The sequence below is a fragment of the Pelophylax lessonae genome, assembly GCF_965119305.1.
Source record: "Pelophylax lessonae genome assembly, chromosome: 2".
Lineage (NCBI taxonomy): Eukaryota > Metazoa > Chordata > Amphibia > Anura > Ranidae > Pelophylax > Pelophylax lessonae.
Window position 1 is genome coordinate 710,108,242 of NC_138769.1, and position 25,666 is coordinate 710,133,907.

The 25,666-nt window shown below is 45.7% G+C and overlaps 1 protein-coding gene across 1 annotated transcript in view; it reads right to left on the minus strand.

Annotated features, from left to right (window-relative positions):
• DDIAS (DNA damage induced apoptosis suppressor) overlaps window positions 1-17,676 on the minus strand; it is a gene marked incomplete at its 3' end in the record, with an annotated part of 45,200 nt that extends 27,524 nt beyond the window's left edge. Inside the window, exons 1-2 of the mRNA XM_082247228.1 lie at window positions 17,648-17,676; window positions 3,274-3,402 (exon numbers count right to left, since the gene is read on the minus strand). Of these exons, the coding sequence (XP_082103354.1) occupies window positions 3,274-3,386 (113 nt within the window). The 5' untranslated portion in view covers window positions 3,387-3,402; window positions 17,648-17,676. The remainder of the gene's footprint in view (window positions 1-3,273; window positions 3,403-17,647) is intronic.
• Between the last annotated feature and the right edge of the window lie 7,990 nt (window positions 17,677-25,666).

A 25,666-nucleotide genomic window follows, 5' to 3' on the forward strand; every position in this document is an offset into this window, starting at 1 on the left:
CGTACATCCGGAAGAGCGCATCTGGTTTTATATTTTTTGAGCCCGGCCGGTACGTGATGTGAAATGAAAATCTAGAAAAGAAAAGCGCCTATCATGCTTGGTGAGGTTTCTGGCGTTTGGCTGTCCTTAAATATTTAGGGTTCTTATGGTCGGTGTAGATGAGGATGGGATATGCTGCTCCTTCCAACAGGTACCTCCACTCTTCCAGCGCGGTCTTAATAGCGAGAAGTTCCCGATCTCCCATGTCGTAATTCCTCTCCGCAGGCGAGAGTTTACGGGAAAAGAAGGCTACCGGATGGACTAAGTCCTTGATACCCTGGTGTTTTTGGGAGATAACTGCTCCTAACGCAATTTCAGAAGCATCGACTTCGAGTAAGTAGGGTAGGGTGGGATCCGGGTGACTCAAAATAGGGGCAGAAGTAAATAGTTCTTTGAGAGTTGTGAAGGCGGCCTGAGCTTCGGGAGTCCAGCGTAATCAAGTACCCTGTCTGGTGAGCAGGGTAAAAGGGGAGAGGATGGAGGAGAACCCTTTGATAAATCTTCTGTAAAAATTTGCAAACCCCACAAAGCACTGTACCCCCTTCTTATCCACAGGTGCTGGCCAGTCCAGAATGGCGGAGACCTTTTGTGGATCCATCCTGATCCCTTCTGAGGAAATCACCAGACCAAGGAACTGGATACTCTACTGTTCAAATTCGCACTTTTCTGCTTTGGCGTAGATTCAGTGCTGCCGAAGTCGGTATAGTACCCTTCTAACATGTTCCCGATGCTGGACTAGGGAGGTAGAGAAAACCAGGATATCATCCAAGTATACGATTACGAAGATGTCCAAGTAGTCTCGGAAAATATCGTTAACTAAATCCTGAAAAGTGTCCGGGGCGTTACAGAGACCGAAGGGCATCACCAGATATTCTTAGTGACCGAATCGGGTGCGGAATGCTGTCTTCCATTTATACCCCTCCCTGATACGGACCAAGTTGTCAGCTCCCCGTAGGTTCAGTTTGGTAAATACAGAGGCAGTTCTCAGTCTCTGAAAGAGTTCGGGAATCAATGGCAGAGGGTAACGGTTCTTAACCATAATTTTGTTTAGCTCCACATAATTTTGTTTAGCTCCCGACAGCCCACACAGGGCCGGAGCACATGGTCCTGCTCCACAAAAAAGATTCCAGCTCCCGCCGGGGAGGTAGAAGGTTGGATGAATCCCTTCTTTAGATTTTCTGCCACATAGTCCTTTAGGGTGCCTAATTCACGCTCAGATAACAGGAAAATACGTCCGAAAAGGAATTTCGGCCGCTGGGAGCAGCTCGATCGGGCAATCATAGGGACGATGAGGGGATAGGGTCTCAGCCCCCCACTGAAGACGTCCAGATACTTATGATATGGTTCTGGCACGGAGGAACGTATCTCCTTATCGGAGTCCAGACACAACAGAGTGCTAGAAGAACTGGGAGGTATTGGCAGGCAATGATTTTGGCAGTAGGGGGACTGGATCTTGATATCTCCGGAAGTCCAATTTATTTGTGGATTGTGCGCCTGTAGCCAGGGTAACCCCAGGATAGCTGGAAACAGGGGAGAGGAAATGGCGTCCAGGCTCAAAAACTCCTTGTGATTTTCACGAGTGACTACAGGCAAAAGGAGGGGTTTTTCTTGGGTTACCGGTCCAGACTTAATGTGAGACCCGTCTGCCAGGAAAATGGAGAGTCCTTGTGACTTGGGCCGGAGTGGAATGCGCTGTTGTACCGCAAAAGTTAAATCAATGAAGCAGCTGCATGTCCCGGAATCAATTATAGCGGTGATTGGGATCGGGCCTTCAGGAAGCTGGAACGAAATAGAGAGAGCCAGGTGAGTGGTACTGATAACATATTCTGGGTAGCTTGAGGGAGAGATAGAAAGACACTTACGCAGCTTCGCTGGGCATGAGTGTACAAAGTGTCCAGCCTCTCCGCAGTACAGACGAAGGTTGTTCTGTCATCGCCGCAGGCGTTCTTCTGCTGTCAAGGAGGGGCGCATAAGCCCAAGTTGCATGGGTTCAGAAGTGTCAGGTACTGGGTAACCGAAGCTCTGCTGCTTGGAATGGGACTGGAGGAGAAGACGTGAGCAGGGGTATTGGAAGATTTCCCCTCTATTCCAGGTGCCCTCATTGGAAGATTTCCCCTCTATTCCAGGTGTCCTCATTGGAAGATTTCCCCTCTATTCCAGGTGCCCTCATTGGAAGATTTCCCCTCTATTCCAGGTGCCCTCATTGGAAGATTTCCCCTCTATTCCAGGTGTCCTCATTGGAAGATTTCCCCTCTATTCCAGGTGCCCTCATTGGAAGATTTCCCCTATATTCCAGGTGCCCTCATTGGAAGACGTCCCCTCTATTCCAGGTGCCCTCATTGGAAGATTTCCCCTCTATTCCAGGTGCCCTCATTGGAAGATTTCCCCTCTATTCCAGGTGTCCTCATTGGAAGATTTCCCCTCTATTCCAGGTGTCCTCATTGGAAGATTTCCCCTCTATTCCAGGTGCCCTCATTGGAAGATTTCCCCTCTATTCCAGGTGTCCTCATTGGAAGATTTCCCCTCTATTCCAGGTGCCCTCATTGGAAGATTTCCCCTATATTCCAGGTGCCCTCATTGGAAGACGTCCCCTCTATTCCAGGTGCCCTCATTGGAAGATTTCCCCTCTATTCCAGGTGTCCTCATTGGAAGATTTCCCCTCTATTCCAGGTGCCCTCATTGGAAGATGTCCCCTCTATTCCAGTGTGCCAATAACTGCTGAATCGAGGATTTTGCAACACTTTCTGCCCCAACGATGGTCACCAGAACAAATAGAGAGGGTACATCTCCCGAGTGGAAACATAGACAGCAATACAATCTGACAGGGGCTCTAACTCTTCCCTATAAAATATCCCAAGTTAGAAAAAAGTTTTGTCTAGAGAAGCTCACACATAGAGCCCATTGTATTGCTTTATGCAGAAAAGAATGAGACAAGTATGGGAACTGCGCCATCTGGTGGACAGTGTGAAATAAACAGGACAGAGCTTCCTACTATCACATGCCAGGGCGAAGGGGTCCTGCGTGGCTCTGAAACGTTACCCTTACCTTTTTATGATGTGATCCTTTTGCAATAAAAAGTTTTGGACTGCTGTACAAGATCCATGGTGTGCTGGAGAACCTGTATACTTATCTGTGCTATATCCAGGGTCCAGCTGGTGATCGCTCCAGCACCCAATATAGATGTGTCTGTATCCAGGAATGTGTGCAATGGGAATATGAAATATAGTTTCCTACCTGTCTGCAGTGTGTATCACCCGGGAGAAGCAGTTCTGACAGGCTGGATAGGTAAAGCCAGTATTCTGGATGGACAGAACGGTGCCAAGGAGAAACCTCCTCCTTTCATTCATATGTATCTCATACAATCTATAGGGGCAAGAAAAACAGAAACACATATCATCCAATCAACATGATAAAGCCAACAGACTAGAACTGAAGCCAACATTTTTTAAATTTTGGATAGAGTAAGAGAGTGTTATAACCCCTGGCAGTTTTTTTTTTTTTTTGCTATTTGTGTCCAATTGGGGAGATTTTCCTTCACTTCCTGTCCCAAAGCCAAAACAGGATGTGAGAGGAAATCTCTCCAAAGTGAGGAAATCCCTGGATGTCAGCAGAGTCATCAGAACGAGTGTCTCCGCTGAAAGATTTCACCTCTATTATTGCTCTGGGGACAACCCAAAATATTAGGTTTTTTTTTTTTCACTTTTGGTGTCAGGAAAAATAGTGAATCTCCCCAATGGGGTTACAGACAGCAATACAAACCTGACAGGGGTTCTAATCCTCCACTCTACCAAAATGGAAAAAAAAAGTTTTGCTTTTGGTTATACTTTAAAAGGAAAATTGAATCTTTGAAGGTAGCAAGAAAATGGAAGGAAGGAAGGAAGGAAAAAAGAAAAAGGAAGAGCGGAAGGAAGGAAAAGGAAGAAAGGAAGAAAAAGGAAGAAAGGAAGAAAAAGGAAGAAAGGAAGAAAAAGGAAGAAAGGAAGAAAAAAGGAAGGAAGAAAAAAGGAAGGTAGTAAGGAAAGGGAAGAAAGGAAGGAAAATGAAGAAAGGAAGGAAGAAAAGGGAAATAAGGAAGGAAGAGAAAGGATTGAAGAGGAAGGTAGCAAGAAAAAAGGAAGGAAGGAACAGGAAAAAAAGGAAGGAAAAAGGAAAAAAAGGAAGGAAAAGGAAGAAAGGAAGGAAAAGGAAGAAAGGAAGGAAAAGGAAGAAAGGAAGGAAAAGGAAGAAAGGAAGAAAAAAGGAAGGAAGAAAAAAGGAAGGTAGTAAGGAAAGGGAAGAAAGGAAGGAAAATGAAGAAAGGAAGGAAGAAAAAGGAAATAAGGAAGGAAGAGAAAGGATTGAAGAGGAAGGTAGCAAGAAAAAAGGAAGGAAGGAAAGAAGAAAAAGGAAGGAACAGGAAAAAAAGGAAGGAAAAGGAAGAAAGGAAGGAAAAGGAAGAAAGGAAGGAAAAGGAAGAAAGGAAGGAAAAGGAAGAAAGGAAGGAAAAGGAAGAAAGAAAGAAAAAAGGAAGGTAGTAAGGAAAGGGAAGAAAGGAAGGAAAATGAAGAAAGGAAGGAAGAAAAAGGAAATAAGGAAGGAAAAGAAAGGATTGAAGAGGAAGGTAGCAAGAAAAAAGGAAGGAAGGAAAGAAGAAAAAGGAAGGAACAGGAAAAAAAGGAAGGAAAAGGAAGAAAGGAAGGAAAAGGAAGAAAGGAAGGAAAAGGAAGAAAGGAAGGAAAAGGAAGAAAGGAAGGAAAAGGAAGAAAGAAAGAAAAAAGGAAGGAAGAAAAAAGGAAGGTAGTAAGAAAAGGGAAGAAAGGAAGGAAAATGAAGAAAGGAAGGAAGAAAAAGGAAATAAAGGAAGGAAGAAAAAGGAAATAAGGAAGGAAGAGAAAGGATTGAAGAGGAAGGTAGCAAGAAAAAAGGAAGGAAGGAAAGAAGAAAAAGGAAGTTAGCAAGGAGAAATGAGGCAGAGAAAGAATAAAAAAGGAATAAAAGGAAGGAAAGAGGAAAAGGAAAGGTACCAAAATATAGAAGGAAGGAAAGCTTTTACCTCCCCCACCCTCACCTAGGCGAGAATTATGTATACTGTGTGATATCAGCAAAAAATAAAAATCGCACAGCTGATCAAATACCACCAACAGAAAGCTCTGTTTGTGGGAAAAAAAAAGGACATCAATTATATTTGGGTACAGCGTTGCACGACCGCGCAATTGTCAGTTAACCACTTTAAGTCCGGAAGGATTTGCCCCCCTTAATGACCAGGCCCTATTTTGCGATTCGGCACTGCGTTACTTTAACGGACAATTGCGCGGTCGTGCGACGCTGTAACTAAATAAAATTGATGTCCTTTTTTTTCCACAAATAGAGATTTCTTTTGGTGGTATTTGATCACCTGTGCAATTTTTATTTTTTGCGCTATAAACAAAAAAAGAGCGACAATTTTGAAAGAAAAAAAAACAATATTTTTCACATTCTGCTATATGACATTCTCAAAAAAAAAAAAAAAGTAAAAATCAAAAACTTTTTTGTATTTTAGGCCAATTTGTTTTCTGCTACATATTTCTGGTAAAAAAATAAAATAAAATCGCAATAAGCGTATTTTGATTGGTTTGTGCAAAATGTATCGCTTCGACTAACTACGAGAAAGATTTATGTCATGTTTCTTGTTTTTTTTTTACTAGTAATGGCGGCGATCTGCGATTTTTTGCAGGACTGTGACATTGCAGCGGACAGATCGGACCCCTAACTGACATTTTTGTTCAAGGGGTAAATGTGACCCTAGGGGAGTGATTCTAACTGTGGGGGGGGCGTGGCTTCTGAGATGACCATAGAGACATGTGATCCTACATGAGCTCTGTGATCATTCCAGAGAGAAGAACGGTCAGTTGTGTTTACAACAGCCGGCCGTCCTTCTCTCTCAGCGGGGAACGATCACGGGTGTCAGGCGGCAATCGGAGCCACCTGACAAACGCATCAGCTTCCCCGCTGCACACTGGCGGCACGCGCTCGCCCCCTAGCTGCCACCAGGCGACCAACGTACCGGTACGTGGTTTTGCCTGTAGGAGCCACTCTGCCGACGTGTATATATATATATATATATATATTAAGCAGTTGGCAAGTGGTTAAAGTAACGCAGTGCCGTATCACAAAAAGTGGCCTGGTCATGAAGGGGGGTAAAAATCTTCCGGAGGTCAAGTGGTTAAACACTTGGATACTTTAATCAGCAGTACTGACCAAGTATGTGCCATGCTATGGGAAACACTTCTGTCCCTGCCAGCCCTTTACCGGTTACAGTCACAGTAAGGGGGAGTAGGGAGGGAGGGGGGGGGGGGGTCTATTTTGTCTGTAGACTAAAATCAAACCACCTCTAAAGCTGGATACACACTACAATTTTCTTTAGATTTTTTCCTTTAGATTTACCAAAACCATATAATATATGAGGTCAGACCTAAACACTTTCAATTTGTATGCAATCAGGTAGGCCCTTGCACTACATAGTTGAACGTACATTTAAAGGAAATCTACCAACAAAAGTTGTATAGTGTGTATCCAGCTTAATATTTAGCAAGTTTGTCAATTCCTCATTTCCTTATTATAACGGTCCATGTAGATTTGGAAATAGCAACAGTTTCTGCCTGTACCAAAATTAGATGAGCAGCTCCCTCTGGTGACAAAGAAGCAGAATGCAGCGTGTTCTATATGTAAAATGTACCATTTGATGTCACATACATATATTAAATATATCAAATTTGTAGGACACAAAATCAGTCAATTGATGCCTAAGATAACGGGGGAGATTTACTAAAACTAGAACACACAGAATCTGGTGCAGCTGTGCCTAGTAACCAATCAGCTTACATAGTATACATAGTAGTACATACATAGTAGGTGAGGTTGAATAAAGACAATAGTCCATCCAGTTCAACCTGTGTAGGTGTGTGTGGCTGTAATCATCTCCCATACCCCTGAATGTTCTGATCCTTGAGATGTACGTCTAAGAGTCTTTTGAAAGCCACCATACTACCCGCAGAAACCACCTCTTGTGGTAGAGAATTCCACAATCTTGTAGCCCTAACAGTAAAGAACCCCCTGCGTTGCCTGAGGTTAAAACGCTTCTCCTCTAATCGCATTGTATGCCCTCGAGTGCTCATGCAATCCCTTTGACTGAATAGCCGTTTTCTAAGCTGAGATCCCCATTGAGATATTTATAAATTGCTATCATGTCCCCCCTCAGACGTCTCTTCTCCAGGGAGAATAAATCAAGCGATTGCAGACGCTCTTCATAATTAAGGTCCTCCAATCCCCTAATTAGTTTAGTTGCCCTTCTCTGGACTCTCTCCAGCTCCAACACATCCCTTCTGAGGACCGGCGACCAGAACTGGACAGAATACTCCAGATGCGGTCAGACCAGAGTTTTATAAAGTGGAAGGATTATAGTCTTATCTCTGGAATACATCCCTTTCTTTATGCATGCTAATATTCTGCTGGCTTTGGCAGCTGCCGCTTGACATTGCATGCTGTTGCCTAATCTATTATCAACCAAGACTCCCAGATCCTTCTCCATTTTTGATTCCCCCAAGGGTTCCCCTCCTAAAGTGTATTGTGCTTTTATGTTTTTAGTCCCCAAGTGCAAAACCTTTCACTTCTCCACATTAAACCTCATTTGCCATGTCGTTGCCCACTCTGTTATTTTGTCCAGGTCATTCTGTAGGATATCTGCTTCATGCTGTGCAGTTATTGCCCTGCCCAATTTTGTGTCATCTGCAAAAACTGATATAGAATTAATGATCTTCCAGGTTTTATTGTCCAAGCCTAAGGCTGGATACACACTATACATTTTTTGTTGTTTGATTTCCTTTAGATTCACCTTCAGCTATGTAATGCAAGGGCCTGCCTGACTGCATACAAATTGATGTTTAGGTTTGACCTCATATTATATGGTTTTGGTAAATCTAAAGAAGATTGTATAGTGTGTGTGTCCAGCTTAAGGCCCCTTTCAAACGGAGCGGAATTAACACAAGTGGATCCGTCTGCTCAGCGAAGGATCCCTCTGCTGATTTCCACTGAGCAGGCGAATGACAGGTCTGTGTCTGCTCCGCTATGCAGAGCAGACATGGACCTGTTCTCTATGGAGCGGTTGGAATGGAAACCGACTGCGTGTCCATTTCCATTCGACTGTCATCCGATTAGATCTGCCGGACAGATGGGGAACAAATCCCTATCCGTCTGTTTTTAGCGGATCGGATGCTGCCGGGTGACAGCGGACCGCTGACATCTGCCGCCCCATAGAGAACAATAGGCACTCCGATCGGGTCCGCCTAAAAAAAGGACAGGCAGATGCAATCGATCTGCCTAAGGCCTAAGTCCTCGTTCACATTACAGTGACTTGTCGTGCGATTTGACAGGTCACATCACATGACAAGTTGCAACCTATTACTGGCAATGGCACTGTTCAAATCGTTGCAACGCCGACTTTGCAAAAGTAGTTTCTGCACTCATTTTGGCGAATTTGGGTGCAACTTGAAAAGACATCTGCGCGTATAGCTGCACATATGTCTTCCAAGTTGCACCGACAACCGTATGATTTCCAAGACGCAGTCAATGTGAACGAGGGCTTAGGCACCTTTCACACTATCCGTCCCTCGGACGGACTCCGTTTATCTCAGTGGGGGGATCGATCCGCCGATCCCCCTGCTGAGCAGGAGGATGACAGCTGTTCTCTGTGCTGTGTGCGGAGACACAGCTGTCAGTTCTCCATACATCTTCATGGGGGAATTGGATGGAAACAGTCCGTCTGTCTGTTCTCATCCAATCCGCTGGACGGATGGAAAATAGGGTTTCCATGTGTCCAGATTTGACAGATCGGATGTCAGTGGACATGTCTCCGCTGACATCCGATGCCCCATAGAGATGCATGGGTGGACTGTTCAGATCCGCCAAAAAAACTGACAGACGGATCTGAACGGTCCGCCTGTGTGAAAGAGCCCTTAGTGAACAAGCTGAAGTTAGAAGCTGATTGGTTACTAGACACAACTGCACCAGATTCTGTGTGCACCAGTTTTAGTAAACTCTCCTTCAATGTGTGAATATATATATATATATATATATATATATATATATATATATATATATATATATACACACACACACACATATATATATATATATATATATACATACATATATATATATATATATACATACATATATGTTACCCCCCCAGATTATTATTTTTAGGCAAGTAGCTAATTACACAATAGAATACAGGAAAGATGGTCTGCACAGATAGCCAGGGTCACCCCCCCACCCCCCCTCTCTTCCTGGCTCCCCACCCTGCACTCCTAGAAGAAGGCTGCAGACATCAGAGTCATTACATGACCTACCACAAGAGGGAGCATAGGATGAAGAGGGCCTGTGATGTCACGTGACCAGACTGCAGACACCTGGAAAAAAAAGTATGTATTGTTAGTTATTTATTATGTGGGTGTAGGTGGACCCCATTGGGTTTTAAAGTGGTTGTATAACCCCCCCCCCCCCGTTATGTTTGTACCTATAGGTAATCCTATAATTAGGCTTACCTGTAGGGTACTGTAAATATCTACTAAACATACACCGTTTAGGAGATATTTACATTGCATGCAGCGGATGACATCACTGGCGCATGCGCTCTGAAGGAACGGCCGCTGGTGCCGTTTCTTCCAAGCCCTGTGCCGTGACTGGCGGCTCCCTCGCACATGTGTGGCAGTGACGTCACACGGCTCCGGCCAGTAGCACAGCCGGAGTCCACAGACCCGAAAGGAAGACGGGTGAAGATGGATGCGGCCTCCAGCGAGGACAACACGGGCTTCGTTTGCAGGTAAGTGTCACATAATGTGCTAGTATGCATTGCATACCAGCACATTATGTGTTGCATACCAGCACATTATGCGTTGCATACCAGCACATTATGTGTTGCATACCAGCACATTATGTGTTGCATACCAGCACATTATGCGTTGCATACCAGCACATTATGCGTTGCATACCAGCACATTTTGTGTTGCATACCAGCACATTATGTGTTGCATACCAGCACATTATGCGTTGCATACCAGCACATTATGCGTTGCATACCAGCACATTATGCATTTACTTTGCAGGTAACCAAAAAGACAAAAAAAAAATAAATTTCCAGGCTTTACTTCCTCTTTAACCACTTGCTGACCGCTTACCGCAGATATACTGCGGCAGGCTGGCTTGGCTGCAAGAACCGGCGTATGGGTACGTGGGTTCGCGGGAGTGCTCCTGGGGGCGCCCGCCCCTATTAGGAAGCAGGGAAGCCGATTCAAGGGGTCGGCAGCCGCAATTACCGCCGGGCACCCGCAATCGCTCCCTGCTGAGAGAGAAGGATGGTTGGCAGTAAGGACACCGATGCAGCGGGCAGGCGGTTCCAATTGCCACCTGACACCCGCGGTCGCTCCCCGCTGAGAGAGAAGGACGGGCAGATGTTGTAAACCCAACAGACCGTTGTTTTCTCTGAATTGATCACAGAGCGCCTGTGATCCTCCTATATAGGATCACATGTATCTATGGTCATTTCACAAGCCCCACCCCCATACAGTTAGGAAACACTCCCCTAGGGACACATTTAACCCTTTGATCGCCCCTGGATTAACCCCTTCCCTGCCAGTGTCATTATTACAGTAACAGTGCATATTTTTAGCACTGATTACTGTAGTAATGTCACTGGTAACCCCAAAAGTGTCAAAAATGTGAGTTAGGGGTCCAATCTGTCCGCCACAATGTCGCAGTCTCGCAAAAAAACACAGATCGCCATTACTAGTAAAAAAAATAAATAAAAATGACACAAATCTTTCCCCTAGTTTGTAGACGCGATAACTTTCATTAAAAATACATTTATTGGGATTTTTTTTTTACCAAAAATATGTAGCAGAATACAAATTGGCCTAAAAAGGAAATGTTATATAGCAGAAAGTGAAAAATATTGTTTTTTTTCAGAATTGTCACTCTTTTTTTTTATTGTATTAAATAAAAAAAATCGCACAGGTGATCAAATTCCACCAAAAGAAAAGCTCTGTTTGTGGGAAAAAAAGGACATCAATTACATTTGGGTACAGCGTCACACGACCGCGCAATTGTCAGTTAGAATAACGCAGTGCCGAATCGCAAACAAATTGCCTGGTCAAGAAGGGGAGCAAATCTTTCCGGTCTGGAAGTGGTTAAAGCAGCAGCCAGTACTGTCACACCAGATCTAAAGGGTGCTTTAACCACTTCAGCTCCAGAAAGGTTCAGCCCCCTTCATGACCAGACCATATTTTGTGATACCGCACTGCGTTACTTTACTAAACAATTGCGCGGTCGCCAGGAGCGGAAGTGGTTAAAGCACCCTTTAGATCCAGTGTGACAGTGCTGGCTGCTGCTTTAACCACTTCTGGACTGGAAGGATTTGCCCCCCTTAATGACCAGGCCATATTTTGCAATACGGCACTGCGTTATTTTACCTGACAATTGCATGGTCACTGTACCCAAATAAAATTGATGTCCTTTTTTCCCATAAACAGAGCTTTCTTTGGGTTGTATTTGATCACCTCTGCGATTTTTATTTTCTTTGTGCTATAAACAAAAAAAGAGCGACAATTTTGAAAAGAAAAAAAAAAAAAACAATACTTTTTTACTTTTTGCTATAAAACATATCCATAAAATAAAAATGCAAAAAATCTGATTTCTTCATAAATTTAGGCAAATATGTATTCTGCTACATGTTATTAAAAAACAAAAAAAACAAAAAAAAAACAATAAGCGTATATTTAAGCCCCCGTTCACATAGGGGCGATCCGACTTCGGGTGGCGACCTCCGAGGTCGCGGTGTGAGCAGCGCGCCGCGACCTCGGAGCGGCCGCCACGGACTTCATAACATTGAAGTCTATGGCGGTCGCCTCCGGGTCGCCCCAAAGAAGCTCCGGACCCTTTTTCTAAGTCGGAGCGACTTGTGTCGCTCCTATTAGAACGGGTCCGCAGCTTCCCTATGGAAGGCGACCTGCGGCGACCTGTGAGGCGACCAGGTCGCCTCACAGGTCGCCCTAGTGTGAACGGGGGCTTAAGCCCCGTTCACACTGGGGCGATCCGACTTGCCGGGGCGACCTCACAGGTTGCGGCGCGCAGCTCGCACCGCGACCTCGGAGTGGCCGGCACGGACTTCATAACATTGAAGTCAATGCAGGTCGCTCCAGGTCGCCCCAAAGAAGCTCCGGACCCTTTTTCTAAGTCAAAGCGACTTGTGTCGCTCCTATTAGAACGGGTCCACAGCTTCTCTATGGAAGGCGACCTACGGCGACCAGGTCGCCTGACAGGTCACCCCAGTGTGAACGGGGTCTAATTGCTTTATGCAAATATTATAGGTTCCACAGACTATGGGATATAGTCATGGAATTTATTTTCTATACTAGTAATGGCGGTGATCAGCGACTTCATAGTGGGACTGCGATGTTGCAGGGGACATAAAATATATCTAATGAAAAGAATGTAAAAAAATCATATGGACTGATGTCTTTTTTCAACCTCACAAACTATGGAACATATTTATTCATCAACTTAAAACAATTTGTATTCTGCTACATATTTTTGGTAAAAAGAAAAACCCCAATAAGCGTATCTTGATTGGTTTGCACAAAAGTTATCGCATCAACAAACTATGGGATAGATTTATGGAATTTTAATTTTTTTTTACTGGTAATGGCGGCGATCAGCGATTTTTAATGGTACTGTGACATTGCGGCGGACAAATCTGACACTAAGCCTTCGTTTCCACTATTGCGGCTACCAAGTCGTGCTACTTCAAGAGCGACTTCGTAGAGCAAGTTGTTTGCAGCTCTCAGTGAGACTTGTCCCTCATTATAGAAGGAAGTCGGCCCAAAAGTAGTGCAAGAACTACTTTTCAAGTCGCGGCAGTTAGAACGGGCCGAATGGAAATTAATGACTTTTGACTTGCTGTGCGACTTGACATGTGTCAAGTCGCACAGCAAGTCGCTACAGTGGAAACGGAGCCTAAGTGACACTTTTTGGGGACCAGTGACACCAATACAGTGCTAAAAAAAAATGTGCTCTCACTGTACTAACGACACTGGCAGGGAAGGGGGTAACATTAGGGGGCGACTAAAGGGTTAAATATGTTCTCTAAGGGTGCTTGCTAACTGTGTGGGGGAGGTGCTTGTATTGTGGTAAGACAGAGATTCATGTTCCTGCTTAGCAGAAACACAAGATCTCCATCTTCCCTTCTGACAGAACGGTGATCTGCCTTGTTAACATAGGAAGACCGCCATTCTGCCTCTCTCATGAATGATTGCCAGGTGCCGGTGAACATGGGGTCCGCCAGACCTGCTGATTGGGTCCTCCTGTGTCCAATCACGTGCGTGCACTCCAGGCCCCGTGCGCAAAATTACAGGTACATCATTTTGTGTAGGAGGGGCCGCCCTGCCCCAGTATGTCTGCATGGGGCGGTCCATAAGCTGTTACAGGAATCTGTACAGAGAGAAATGCAAAGACTGTAATAGCAGCCCTACTTCAGAGAATGCTAGTTGCCTGGCTGTCTCTGAGTGCAATAACCTGAGACACTGACCCCAAACAAGCATACAGACCAGGAAAGCCAGAACCAATCTGCATCATTGTCAGTGATATAGAATCTGCTGAAGTTACTGGATCAACAAGGCTGCCAGAGAATTAGTATTCTCTAGAAGGGTCGGTCAGCAATGGAAGCATCTATACTTCTTCATGCAGGTTTCCTTTAACCGCTTAATGACTGCCCACCGCAGTTATACTGCAGCAGGCAGCCGCTCCTCGGCAAACCAACGTAGCTATATGTGAAAACTATATGTGTTAAAACCCGCGTAAAAATATAAATTAGTGTTTCCTGCAGCTGCTGCTCACTTAGGTAAAAACCAAGGAAAAATAGTAAGACGATCTAAAACGATAGTAAGACGCTGTTTTAGATCGTCTTACGACATAGCTATATGTCGGTCGCTCTCAGGAGGCTAGGGGGCGAGCGCGTGCTGCCAGCGGCGCACTCCCGCCCACGCTCGTCAGTGGGGAAGCTGATGCAGCGGGCCGGCGGCTCCGATTGCTGACACCCGCGATCGTTCCCCGCTGAGAGAGAAGAACGGTCGGCTGTTGTAAACACAGCTGACCGTTCTTCACCCTGCGATGATCACAGAGCGCCTGTGATCCTTCTATATAGGATCACAGGTCTCTATGGTCATTTCACAAGCCCCGCCCCCCCCACAGTTAGAATCACTCCCCTAGGCTTACATTTAACCCCTTGATCACCAACTAGGTTAACCCCTTCCTTGCCAGTGTCATTATTACAGCACAGTGCATATGTATAGCACTGATTACTGTAGTAATGTCACTGGTCCCCCCCCCCCCAAAAGTGTCAAAAATGTCAGTTAGGGGTCCGATCTGTCCGCCGCAAGGTCGCAGTCCTGCAAAAAAAATCGAAGATCGCTGCCATTACTAGTAAAAAAAAACTATAAAAAGGACATAAATCTTTCCCTTAGTTAGTAGACGCAATAACTTTTGCACAAACCAATCAAAATACGCTTATTGCGATTTTATTTTACCAAAAATATGTAGCAGAAACAAATTGGCCTAAAATGTAAAATAAATTTTGATTTTTACATTTTTTGTTTTTGGGAATGTCATAGAGCAGAATGTGAAAAATATTGTTTTTTTTTTTCAGAATTGTCGCTCTTTTTTTGTTTATAGCGCAAAAAATAAAAATCGCACAGGTGATCAAATACCAGCAAAAGAAAGCTCTGTTTGTGGGAAAAAAAGGACGTCAATTTCATTTGGGTACAGCGTCGCACAACCGCGCAATTGTCAGTTAAAATAACGCAGAGCCGAATCGCAAAATATGGCCTGGTCAGGAATGGGGTAAAATCTTCCGGTCTTAAAGTGGTTAATTGAGAATTTGTTTGTCAAAGACATGTAGCTAAATACATTTTGGCCTAAATATATGACAAAAATGTAATATATTGGATATTTTTTAACTGTCAAAGTAGAAAAATATTGTTATTTTTTCAAAGTTGTCGCTTTTTTTTTTATTAATATCGCAAAAAATAAAAATCGCAGAGGTGATCAAATACCACCAAAAGAAAGCTCTGTTTGTGGGGAAAAAAGGATGTAAATTTCGTTTGGGTACAGCGTCGCATGACTGCGCAATTGTCAGTTAAATTCGCACAGTGCAGAATCGCAGAAAGTGGCCCAAACGTAGGACAGCAAAATTCTCTGGTGGTAAAGTGGTTAAAATAACGCAGTGCCGAATCGCAAAATAGGGCCTGGTCATTAAGGGGGCAAATCCTTCCGGTCTTAAAATGGTTAAAGGAGAAGCCTGTTGTTTCTACAATACCCCCCTCCCCCAGGTATTTACTTACCACTGCAAGATGGTTGTGGCCCCCCCATGGTGTCTGTATCCTTGGGACAGAAATCTTTTCCAGCACTGTCCTTGCCTGGTTAGTGGCTCCCCATAGACTCGGATAGGACTGTACTCTTACATCGCCACATTCAATCCTATGAAGAGTCGCTGCGCAGAAGCAATCAGTGCTGGAAAACAATTCCAGGCTGGCAGTCAGAGCATAAAGAAGGTAAATACCCACCGCCTGGTGCTTCTGGCTAATGCTGGCCATACAATAGCCGAATAATCGCTTGAATATGTTCCTTTTTTTTTAAAGGTTAAGTGCCGGTTCACACATATATGCAATGACAGACATCGCATGCGATTTGCAGCGCACTGCTCTGGAAATCACATGTAATGTCAATTCAGCCATACAGATTGTATACAGATTGTAAGGCTGAATTTGCATCGCATTCAGACAAAACTCGCACAGGACCCTTTTTTGGGTCCGCACCGGAAACGGATCGCATGGGTGTTCACATCTATGCGATCTGATTTATGTCTGAGCTGAAGGAGGGGGACGCTAGTCTGGAGGGACGCTAGTCTCCCCTAAAGCTGAAGCCCTCCGTGTGTCATGGCTCCCTTTGTACCCGGCGCCACGACTTCTGTCTTGATCCATTCTTCTTTTCGGGTTCTGGGTTTTCCTGTCCTGATTGGCCGGGAAGCCAATTCGCTGGTATCGCAGGGTGGGAGGGCTTGGGTCGCAGAGGACGGTATGAAACTGGCCAATTGGGGCCTTGTGATGTGGTCACGTACTTGTGAAACGGTGATGGACCTGGTAGAGACCTATTGGGGAGGGGGGTGTCTCCCCTTGTGGATGGGGGGACAGCTCCACTTGTTGACAGGGGGGGTGGCCCCCCTTGTGGATGGGCAGCTTCCCTTGTGGACGGCTCCCCTTGTGGATGGGGGGGGGCAGCTTCCCTTGTGGACGGCTCCCCTTGTGGATGGGGGGGGCAGCTTCCCTTGTGGATGGGGCAGCTCCACTTGTGGACGGGGGGGGGCGGATCCCCTTGTGGATGGGGGGGGCGGCTTCCCTTGTGGATGGGGCAGCTCCACTTGTGGACGGGGGGGGTGGATCCCCTTGTGGATGGGGGGGGGGGGGCAGCTTCCCTTGTGGATGGCTCCCCTTGTGGATGGGGGGGGCAGCTTCCCTTGTGGATGGCTAACCTTGTGGATGGGGGGGGCGGCTTCCCTTGTGGATGGGGCAGCTCCACTTGTGGACGGGGGGGGGGGGCGGATCCCCTTGTGGATGGGGCAGCTCCACTTGTGGACGGTGGGTGGATCAGCTTCCCTTGTGGACGGCTCCCCTTGTGGATGGGGGGGGCAGCTTCCCTTGTGGATGGGGCAGCTCCACTTGTGGACGGGGGGGGCGGATCCCCTTGTGGATGGGGGGGGGGGGGGGGGGACAGCTTCCCTTGTGGATGGCTCCCCTTGTGGATGGGGGGGGCAGCTTCCCTTGTGGATGGCTAACCTTGTGGATGGGGGGGGCAGCTTCCCTTGTGGATGGGGCACCTCCACTTGTGGACGGGGGGGGGGGCGGATCCCCTTGTGGATGGGGGGGGCGGCTTCCCTTGTGGATGGGGCAGCTCCACTTGTGGACGGGGGTTGGATCCCCTTGTGGATGGGGGGGGCAGCTTCCCTTGTGGATGGGGCAGCTCCACTTGTGGACGGGGGGGGGGGCGGCTCCCCTTGTGGAGGGGGGGGGGGGTTTGGGGCGGCTCCCCTTGTGGATGGGGGGGGGGTTTGGGGCGGCTCCCCTTGTGGATGGGGGGACAGCTCCACTTGTGGACCGGCTACCACTGCTGGAGGGACAGCTGAGCTTGTTTTAACCCCTTGACTACCAGGACCTTGGAAGACAAGAGGGGTCCATTGAGATCTGCACCTCTTGCACATACTCACCTTCCCTCCTCTGCCCCCACAGCTCTATAGGAAACAGATTGTACTTCCGGGTATGGGAGAGCATGTGATCTCACCGGGCCAATAAGCAGCAAGATGAGTCCCTAGTTGTGTGGGCTGACTGTAGTGAGTTGCAGTTTACACAGATTGGGGGGAGAGAAGAGTTGGACAGTATGTCCTACTGGTTACAAGAAGGCTGTAGCTGTGCCCCGCTTACTGACCATGTTTGTTCCATAGAAATCTCAGTCTCACACTCATAACAATTAATTTCTGTAAACAACTCACCCTCCAGCACTCTCGGCTCTTTTCCTGTTTTAAATGCAGCGCCCCCGAGTGTCGTAACCGGCTGCCCGCTTCTCCACCAATAGCAGCTCTTCTCGTTCTATCAGCCTAGACTCCAACGAGAGCCGCTATTGGATCGTCACCCGCACACTAGAGGCCGCCGGAACAGTGGCTCCACTCTGCGCCATCTTCCTGAAGCTCAACACTGCATCTGATATAAGGGAATGTCTACCACAAAATGGCCACGGTTGCAGACAGTCTAAATACTCAGATAATGTTACCAGTGTGCAGACTAGTGTTGCCACTGTTGTATCACAATACCGATACCTATCAGATTCTGCAACCGGAAGTGACCGTCGGATGAGAACAACTTACTGCGCATGCGCCCTGCGTTCCAACATGGCCGCTATGCGTTCCAATAGCTTTCACAATGTGACAGAACACCAAGCAGCAGACATGTTGTTACACCCAAGCAACTCTTGAATTTCACATTTTTTTTAGCAGTAAACTCACCTTATATACTGAAATAGACTTTTTCACCGCCACCAAGTGAAACAGTCTGTTTTAAAATATAATCAGTTTGTCACTGAGCAGTGCGGGGTGTACCAAGATGGCCGTTGCCAGCTTCTGCCTGCCTGTTTCTCGCTATATTTACTATATTAAAATAATAATAGAAATTTAATACTGTTATTCATTTAATAAGGTGAAGTTTATTGCTAAAATAAATGTAAAAATGGGTGTAAGACGATGTCTTCGTGTTCTGTCAGATTAGGAAAACTATTGTAACGCATAGCGGCCATGCTGGAACGCATGGCACATGCGCAGTAGGCAATTTTTGCTCAGAACGTCACTTCCGTTACATTTTCTGATGAGTAGCGGAATTCTGACAGGACACCGCTACCGGTCAGATTCTGCAACCGGAAGTGACGTACGGACTAGAACACCTTACTGCGCATGCGTCCCAACATGGCCGCTATGCGTTCCAATAGGTTTCCCAATGTGACAGAACACCAAGCAGCGCCAGACATCTTCTTACAAGTCTTGAATTTTACATTTATTTTAGCAGTAAACTCACCTTATAGACTGAATAGCAGTATTACATTTCTATTATTATTCAAATATAGTAAATATAGCGAGAAACCTGCAGGTAGAAGGTGACGACGGACATCTTGCTACACCCCCGCACTGCTCAGCGACAAACTGATTATATAGTGAAATAGTCTATTTCAGTCTATAAGGTGAGTTTACTGCTAAAATAAATGTAATATTCAAGACTTGCGTGGGTGTAAGAAGATGTCCGCCGCTGCTTTGTTTTCTGTCACATTAGGAAATCTATTGGAAGGCATAGCAGCCATGTTTGAACGCATGGCGCATGCGCAGTAAGTTGTTCTCGTCCGAACGTCACTTCTGGTTGCAGAATCTGATAGGTAGCGCTATTCTGATAGAACACCGGCATCATCCCTTTAACCACTTCCCCACTGCTCACTGTGCTGCTACTGCGGCAATGTGGCTCGTTATCTTCTGGCGACGTAGACCTACGTCACCAGACATTCCCCTCGGCGCGCTGCCGAGGCACGCTCCCGCTGGAGTCGGGCCAGGGGAGGAGAGGCTGATCACCGCCGCTCTTCCCCGATCGTCGGGGAATCGAGTGTGGAGATCCGCCCACTTGTGTAAACAAAGCGGGCGGATCTCCTAAGTGACAGGCAGGGTCAGATTGCAGGGCTCAGCATAGCTCAACCTGCGATCTGTCCCTGTGTCACTTAGTCACCTCCCCCCACACGCGTTAGTAAGCACCAGGCATACATTAACCCCTCCCTCTCCAATAAAATTAACCCCTTCCCTGCCAGTGTCATTTTTACAGTAACAGTGCATATGTATAGCACTGATTACTGTAGTAATGTCACTGGTACCCCCAAAAGTGTCAAAAATGTCAGTCAAGGGTCCGATCTGTCCGCCGCAATGTCGCAGTCCCGCAAAAAAAAATCTTAGATCGTCGCCATTACTCGTTAAAAAAAAAACACCAAAAATGACAGAAATCTTTCCCTTAGTTAGTAAACGCAATAACTTTTGCGCAAACCAATCAAAATACGCTTATTGTGATTTTTTTTTACCAAACATATGGTAAAAAAAAAAAAAAAATGGCCTAAAAATGTTAAAAAATTTAGATTTTTACATTTTTTTGGGAGGGAATTTCATATAAAAAAATGTGAAAAATATTGTTATTTTTTAAAATTGTCGCTCTTTTTTTGTTTATAGCGCATGATCAAAAAAATCGCACAGGTGATCAAATACCACCAAAAGAAAGCTCTGTTTGTGGGAAGAAAAGGACGTCAAATTTGTTTAGTTACAGTGTCGCACGACCGCGCAATTGTCCGTTAAAGTCACGCAGTGCCGAATCGCAAAATAGGCCCTGGTCAGGAAGGGGGTAAAATCTTCCGGGGCTTAAGTGGTTAAGGTGGTAATTAAACTCTTAGTACCTGATGTGCATTATATCAGCCTCAGAACTTGTGTAATTCATATGTGTCCTGGTTTAAATGGATGAGGTGACAACCCTAGTGCAGACAGTGATTTGTAGTATGTGATTATGTGTGATAGGATGGGGTGAAGGAGATTTGTAGTACACGGCAGAGATTTAACCACTTCAACTCTGGAAGATTTACCCCCCTTCATTACCAGGCAATTTTTGCGTTAATTTAACTGACAATTGCGCGTTCATGCAACGCTGTACCCAAAAAAAATTGATGTCCTTTTCCCCCCACAAATAGAGCTTTCTTTTGGTGGTATTTGATCCCCTCTGCATTTTTTTTTCTTTTTGCGCTATAAACAAAAAAATACATATATATATATATTTTTTTTTTTACTTTCTGCTATAAAACATATCCAATAAAAAAAAAAAAAAATCGAATTTCTTCATCAGTTTAGGCCAATGTTTGGTAAAAAAAATAATTCCAATAAGTGTATATTGATTGATTTGCGCAAAAGTTGTAGCGTCTACAAACAATTGGGATAGAGTTATGAAATTTTTATTTATTTATTTTTACTAGTAATAATGGCGATCAGCAATTTTTAGCAGGGCTGTGACATTCGCGCGAACAAATCAGACATCTAACTGACACTCATGACACTTTTTGGGGACCAGGGACATTATTACAGTGATCAGTGCTAAAAAAAATGCACTGTCACTGTACTAATGGCACTGGCAGGGAAGGGGTTAAAATCAGGGGCGATCAAAGGGTTAAGTGTGCTCCTTGGGAGTGCTTTCTAACTGTGTGGGGGAGGTACTCTGACTGGGGAAGACAGGGATCCGTGTTCCTGCTTAACAGAAACACAGGATCTCCATCTTCCCTTCTCACAGAATGGCGGTCTGCCTTGTTTACATAGGAAAACTGGCGTTCTGTCTCTCCTGAGAACGATCAGTGGGTCCCGGTGGACATTGTGTTGATTGGCTTCCGCTGTGTCCAATCACAGTGGGAGCGGGTCGACGGCGGCATGCGCACGCTCCCTAGACCCACTGCACTTTCACTTTCAATGATAATGGTAAACAGGACATACAAAGACAGCAATAAAAACTGACAGGGGTTCTAATCCCTCTTTACTCAATCCAAAGCTGGCAAAAAAGTTTTGCCTTTAGTTATATTTTAAGTTTCCTCATAAACAGTATTTTGGAGCAGCTAAGCTAACACTGTGATTTGCAGTGCCATGGGCAACACAAATGTTTTTTTTATTAACATTAGATTAAAGAGAACCTGTCATTACAGTTTACAGAAAAGGCTTAGTCAAAAAATTTCTAATGACCCTGATCTGAGGGGGGCTCTTTGATGGCGGGGACTCTGATGTGAAGGGATGACTGCGATGACTGTGATGATGTGCAAAGAGGGCCTCTGACATATAACAGGGATCTTCAAACTACGGCCCTCCAGCTGTTGCTGAACTACACATCCCATGAGGCATTGTAAAACTCTGACATTCACAGACATGACTAGGCATGATGGGAATTGTAGTTCCTGAACAACTCGTAGTTTGAAGACCCCTTACATATAGGGTTGACTCTGTAATGAGGGCTCTCACCTATAGGGGGGCATCTGAAGTATAGAGGGGGCTCTGATGTTATAGTGGGACCTCTGACATGATGAGAGACCTCTTATGTGATGGGGGTTTACTGATGTTATGGTGGGACCTCTGACATGATGGGGGACCTCTGATGTGATGGGGGACCTCTGACATGATGGGGGACCTCTGATGTGATGGGGGACCTCTGATGTGATGGGGGGCCTCTGATGTTATGGGGGACCTCTGATGTTATGTTGGAACCTCTAATGTAAAGGGGGGCCTCTGATGTGATGGGGGGCCTCTGATGTGATGGGGGGCCTCTGATGTGATGGGGGGCCTCTGATGTTATGGTGGGACCTCTGACATGATGGGGGACCTCTGATGTGATGGGGGCCTCTGATGTGATGGGGGCCTCTGATGTGATGGGGGGCCTCTGATGTGATGGGGGGCCTCTGATGTTATGGTGGAACCTCTGATGTGATGGGGGGCCTCTGATGTGATGGGGGGCCTCTGATGTGATGGGGGGCCTCTGATGTTATGGTGGAACCTCTGATGTGATGGGGGGCCTCTGATGTGATGGGGGGCCTCTGATGTGATGGTGGAACCTCTGATGTGATCGGGGACCTCTGATGTGATAGGGGTTTACTGATGTTATGGTGGGACCTCTGATATGATGGGGGACCTCTGATGTGGTGGGGGGCCTTTGATGTAATAGGGGTTTACTGATGTTATGGTGGAACCTCTGATGCGATGGGGGACCTCTGATGTATTCGTATGTAGATATTCGTCAGCACACCAAGGATCATCAATTTCGTCCCAACCATTTTTAATAAAGAAAGATCACATCACAAAATAGTTTAGTGCCACATTTCAGAGCCATGCAGGACCCCTTCATCAGGCATGTAATGATCATTACATGCCTGACGAAGGGGTCCTGCGTGGCTCCAAAACGTTGCACTACACCGTTTTGTGATCTTTGTTTATTAAAAACTGTTTGCACAAAATTGATGATCCTTGGTGTGCTGGCGAATATCTACATATCATACAGGTTCCAGTATCCAGCTGGCGATCGCTACAGCACCCAGTAGCTTAAGAGCTCGTTCCAGGAAGTTGCAAATTGGATGGAGAGTAAATCTCTGTCAATACAATTCTGGCACCGTCCCCTGAAAATTCCAAAGTGTACAGTATAACCCAGGTCTGGCAGGGAAACAGGGAACAGAGAGGGGAAGGAAGGGAAAGGGAAGGAGGAAAATGGCCAGCAAATCCTGGAAACTGGGATTTAAATGTGCCCAATATAGCCAACAAAAACTAATAAAAAAATGACATTTGTTATTAATATAAAAATGACAGTCATTGTAAACATGTCAAGATGAATTCATATGATACATGTCATCATCTGATTGGTGGATCGACATGTTTCGCTCAAAACCGTTGAGCTTCCTCAAGATCCAAACGTACGTACATACAGCGAACCCTTAGTGTAATAATAACCAAAGGTATGAAAAGGTGATAAAATCTCAAATTTTAAAATGGAGATAGCTGTATGGAATGGAGATACAACAAAGGAAAAAAAAATCTCCACGGGGGGTGGAGGAACCAATCTGTCGATTCCAAACAAGGGATGGAATATACAGGAAAGAGTGCCCCAGAAAGGGTCCCCTGATCCAAAAAATACAGGGATCAAAGGACCAGATCCATCATACAGAAGTGCCCATAAGCAACGCCTGCAACAGTAGACAAGTTTGCCCTGGCGTTCCTCCAGAGAAAGCCTATGATCAAGTAATTCCAGAAAGGTGTGCAATGGGATGATGGACTGTGGACTCTGGGAACTTCTAATGTGAAGGGGGCTCTGATGTGATCGGGGGACCTCTGATGTAAAGGGGGACTTCTGATGTGAAGGGGGCTCTGATGTGATCGGGGGACCTCTAATGTGATCGGGGACCTCTGATGTAAAGGGGGACTTCTGATGTGAATGTGAAGGTAATTTTTCAAGGTGGTTGTGTCCATAGTCCAAGGCTCAGGATTGCACTGATTATTATTATTATTATATATGATTTATATAGCACCAACAGTTTACGCAGCGCTTTACAGCTTGAGGGTAGACAGTACAAATTCAATACACTTTAATACAGTAGGAATCAGAGGGCCCTGCTCGTTAGAGCTTACAATCTAAGAGGGAGGGTCAAGAGATACAAGAGGTAATAGCTGTGTGGGATGGGCTGATGGAGAAAATAAAAGTACAGTTGTTAGGTGGGGGCCAGATAGGTTTCTCTGAAGAGATGTGTTTTCAGGGATTGTCTGAAAGTAGACAAAGTAGGAGATAGTCGGACAGATGGGGGTAGAGCATTCCAGAGGATGTGAGAAGCTCGGGGGAAGTCCTGGAGGCGAGCATGGGAAGTGGTTACAAGGGAGCTAGAGAGCAGGAGGTCCTGGGAGGAACGAAGAGAACAAGCTGGTCGGTATTTTGAGACCAGATTAGTGATGTAGCTGGGCGCCAAGTTATGGATGGCTTTGTAAGTTATGGTTAGTAACTTGAATTTAATTCGTTGGTTGAGTGGCAGCCAACGGAGGGATTGGCAAAGAGGGGTAGCAGACACAGAGCGGTTTGCAAGGTGGATGAGCCTGGCAGCAGCGTTCATGATGGACTAAAGGGGGGAATAGTCTTTTTAAAGGTAAGCCAATGAGAAGGGAGTTGCAGTAATCGAGACGAGAGATGACCAGGGGAAGCTTGATAAGTAGCATTTATGTTTATACATTTTAGACTGGGGTGCTTGGAGATTTTGCATACTTTAGGGTGCTGCAAAAAAAAAAAAAAAAATGGATGAGAAATGCTGGAGTAGGAAATGGTTGAACCCCTGGAGTTTCCTTTTTTTTTCCTGTTCGAGAATCTCCTTCATGTCTTGTCTTGAGACATGAGATTTTTCCAAAGTAAGAGAAATTCTCTCCTAGACATTAGTAACACGGATAGGTGTCCCTATCGGAAGATTGCCCCTTTATTGTTCTGGTGAACAAGGGAGGGTGAACCTTTCCTCTTGAGAAACCATCCGGTGTCCTTCAACCTGGAAGACTGAGGATATACTGTGAATCTGAAGGCACCTCATTTTTGTTTTATATCTTACCCGTCAGATCAGATAAATTTACCAGCAATGGTGTAGTGTGAGGGTCTGATTTTTAGTGCCAATAATAAAGTAAAATCATTATTATTGAAGGCAGAATTGCAGTTGGGGCTCGGCGGTAGTCATCATCACCATCTGGCATAGTGTGACCCCCAGCATGTGACGCGGCTTCTTCCCACAACACTGTCCTGATTCATACATGCCCTCCCCTCCCCATCTGCTCTACTGAACATCAATTCTGAAAGTGAAGATGAAACAACTAACTGCATGTATGGCTGCTATTCATCTGCTGGTTTTGAACACTAAGTGCCGGTTCACATTTGTGCGATCACAGAGATTGCATGTAATTCGGAGCGCACTGCTCCTAAAATTACATGCGATCTCTGTGCGGTGCAAATTCAGCCATACACTTTGTATGGCTGAATTTTCACCGCAATCGCACTGAAACATGCTCAGGACCCTTTTTTTGGTCTGCAGCAGAATCGGATCGCATGGTGGTTCACACTTGTACGATCCGATTCTGTGCGAACTTTCAGATCGCACTGCGATATGCGATCTGATCTGGGGGTGTTGTTAACCTTTAATTGACACCCCCAGCGTATCACATATGGCAGTGTGAATTGCCAGGGATGCGGATGCGATGCGGGAACACGCTGTATATTCGCAGCGTTCCCGCATCGCAGAAATGTGAGCCGGCACTAATGGACTGTCTGAATTTTTCCTCACCTGTTCTATGTGCCCTTGCAGAGACCTGCCTTGATGCGGATGCAGAAAAATGCAGTTTTCTGCACACGGTGTGAAAGAGCCCTGATCTGCGGTAGGGACGAGCATGGGTTTAGTAGCACTTAGGTTCAGA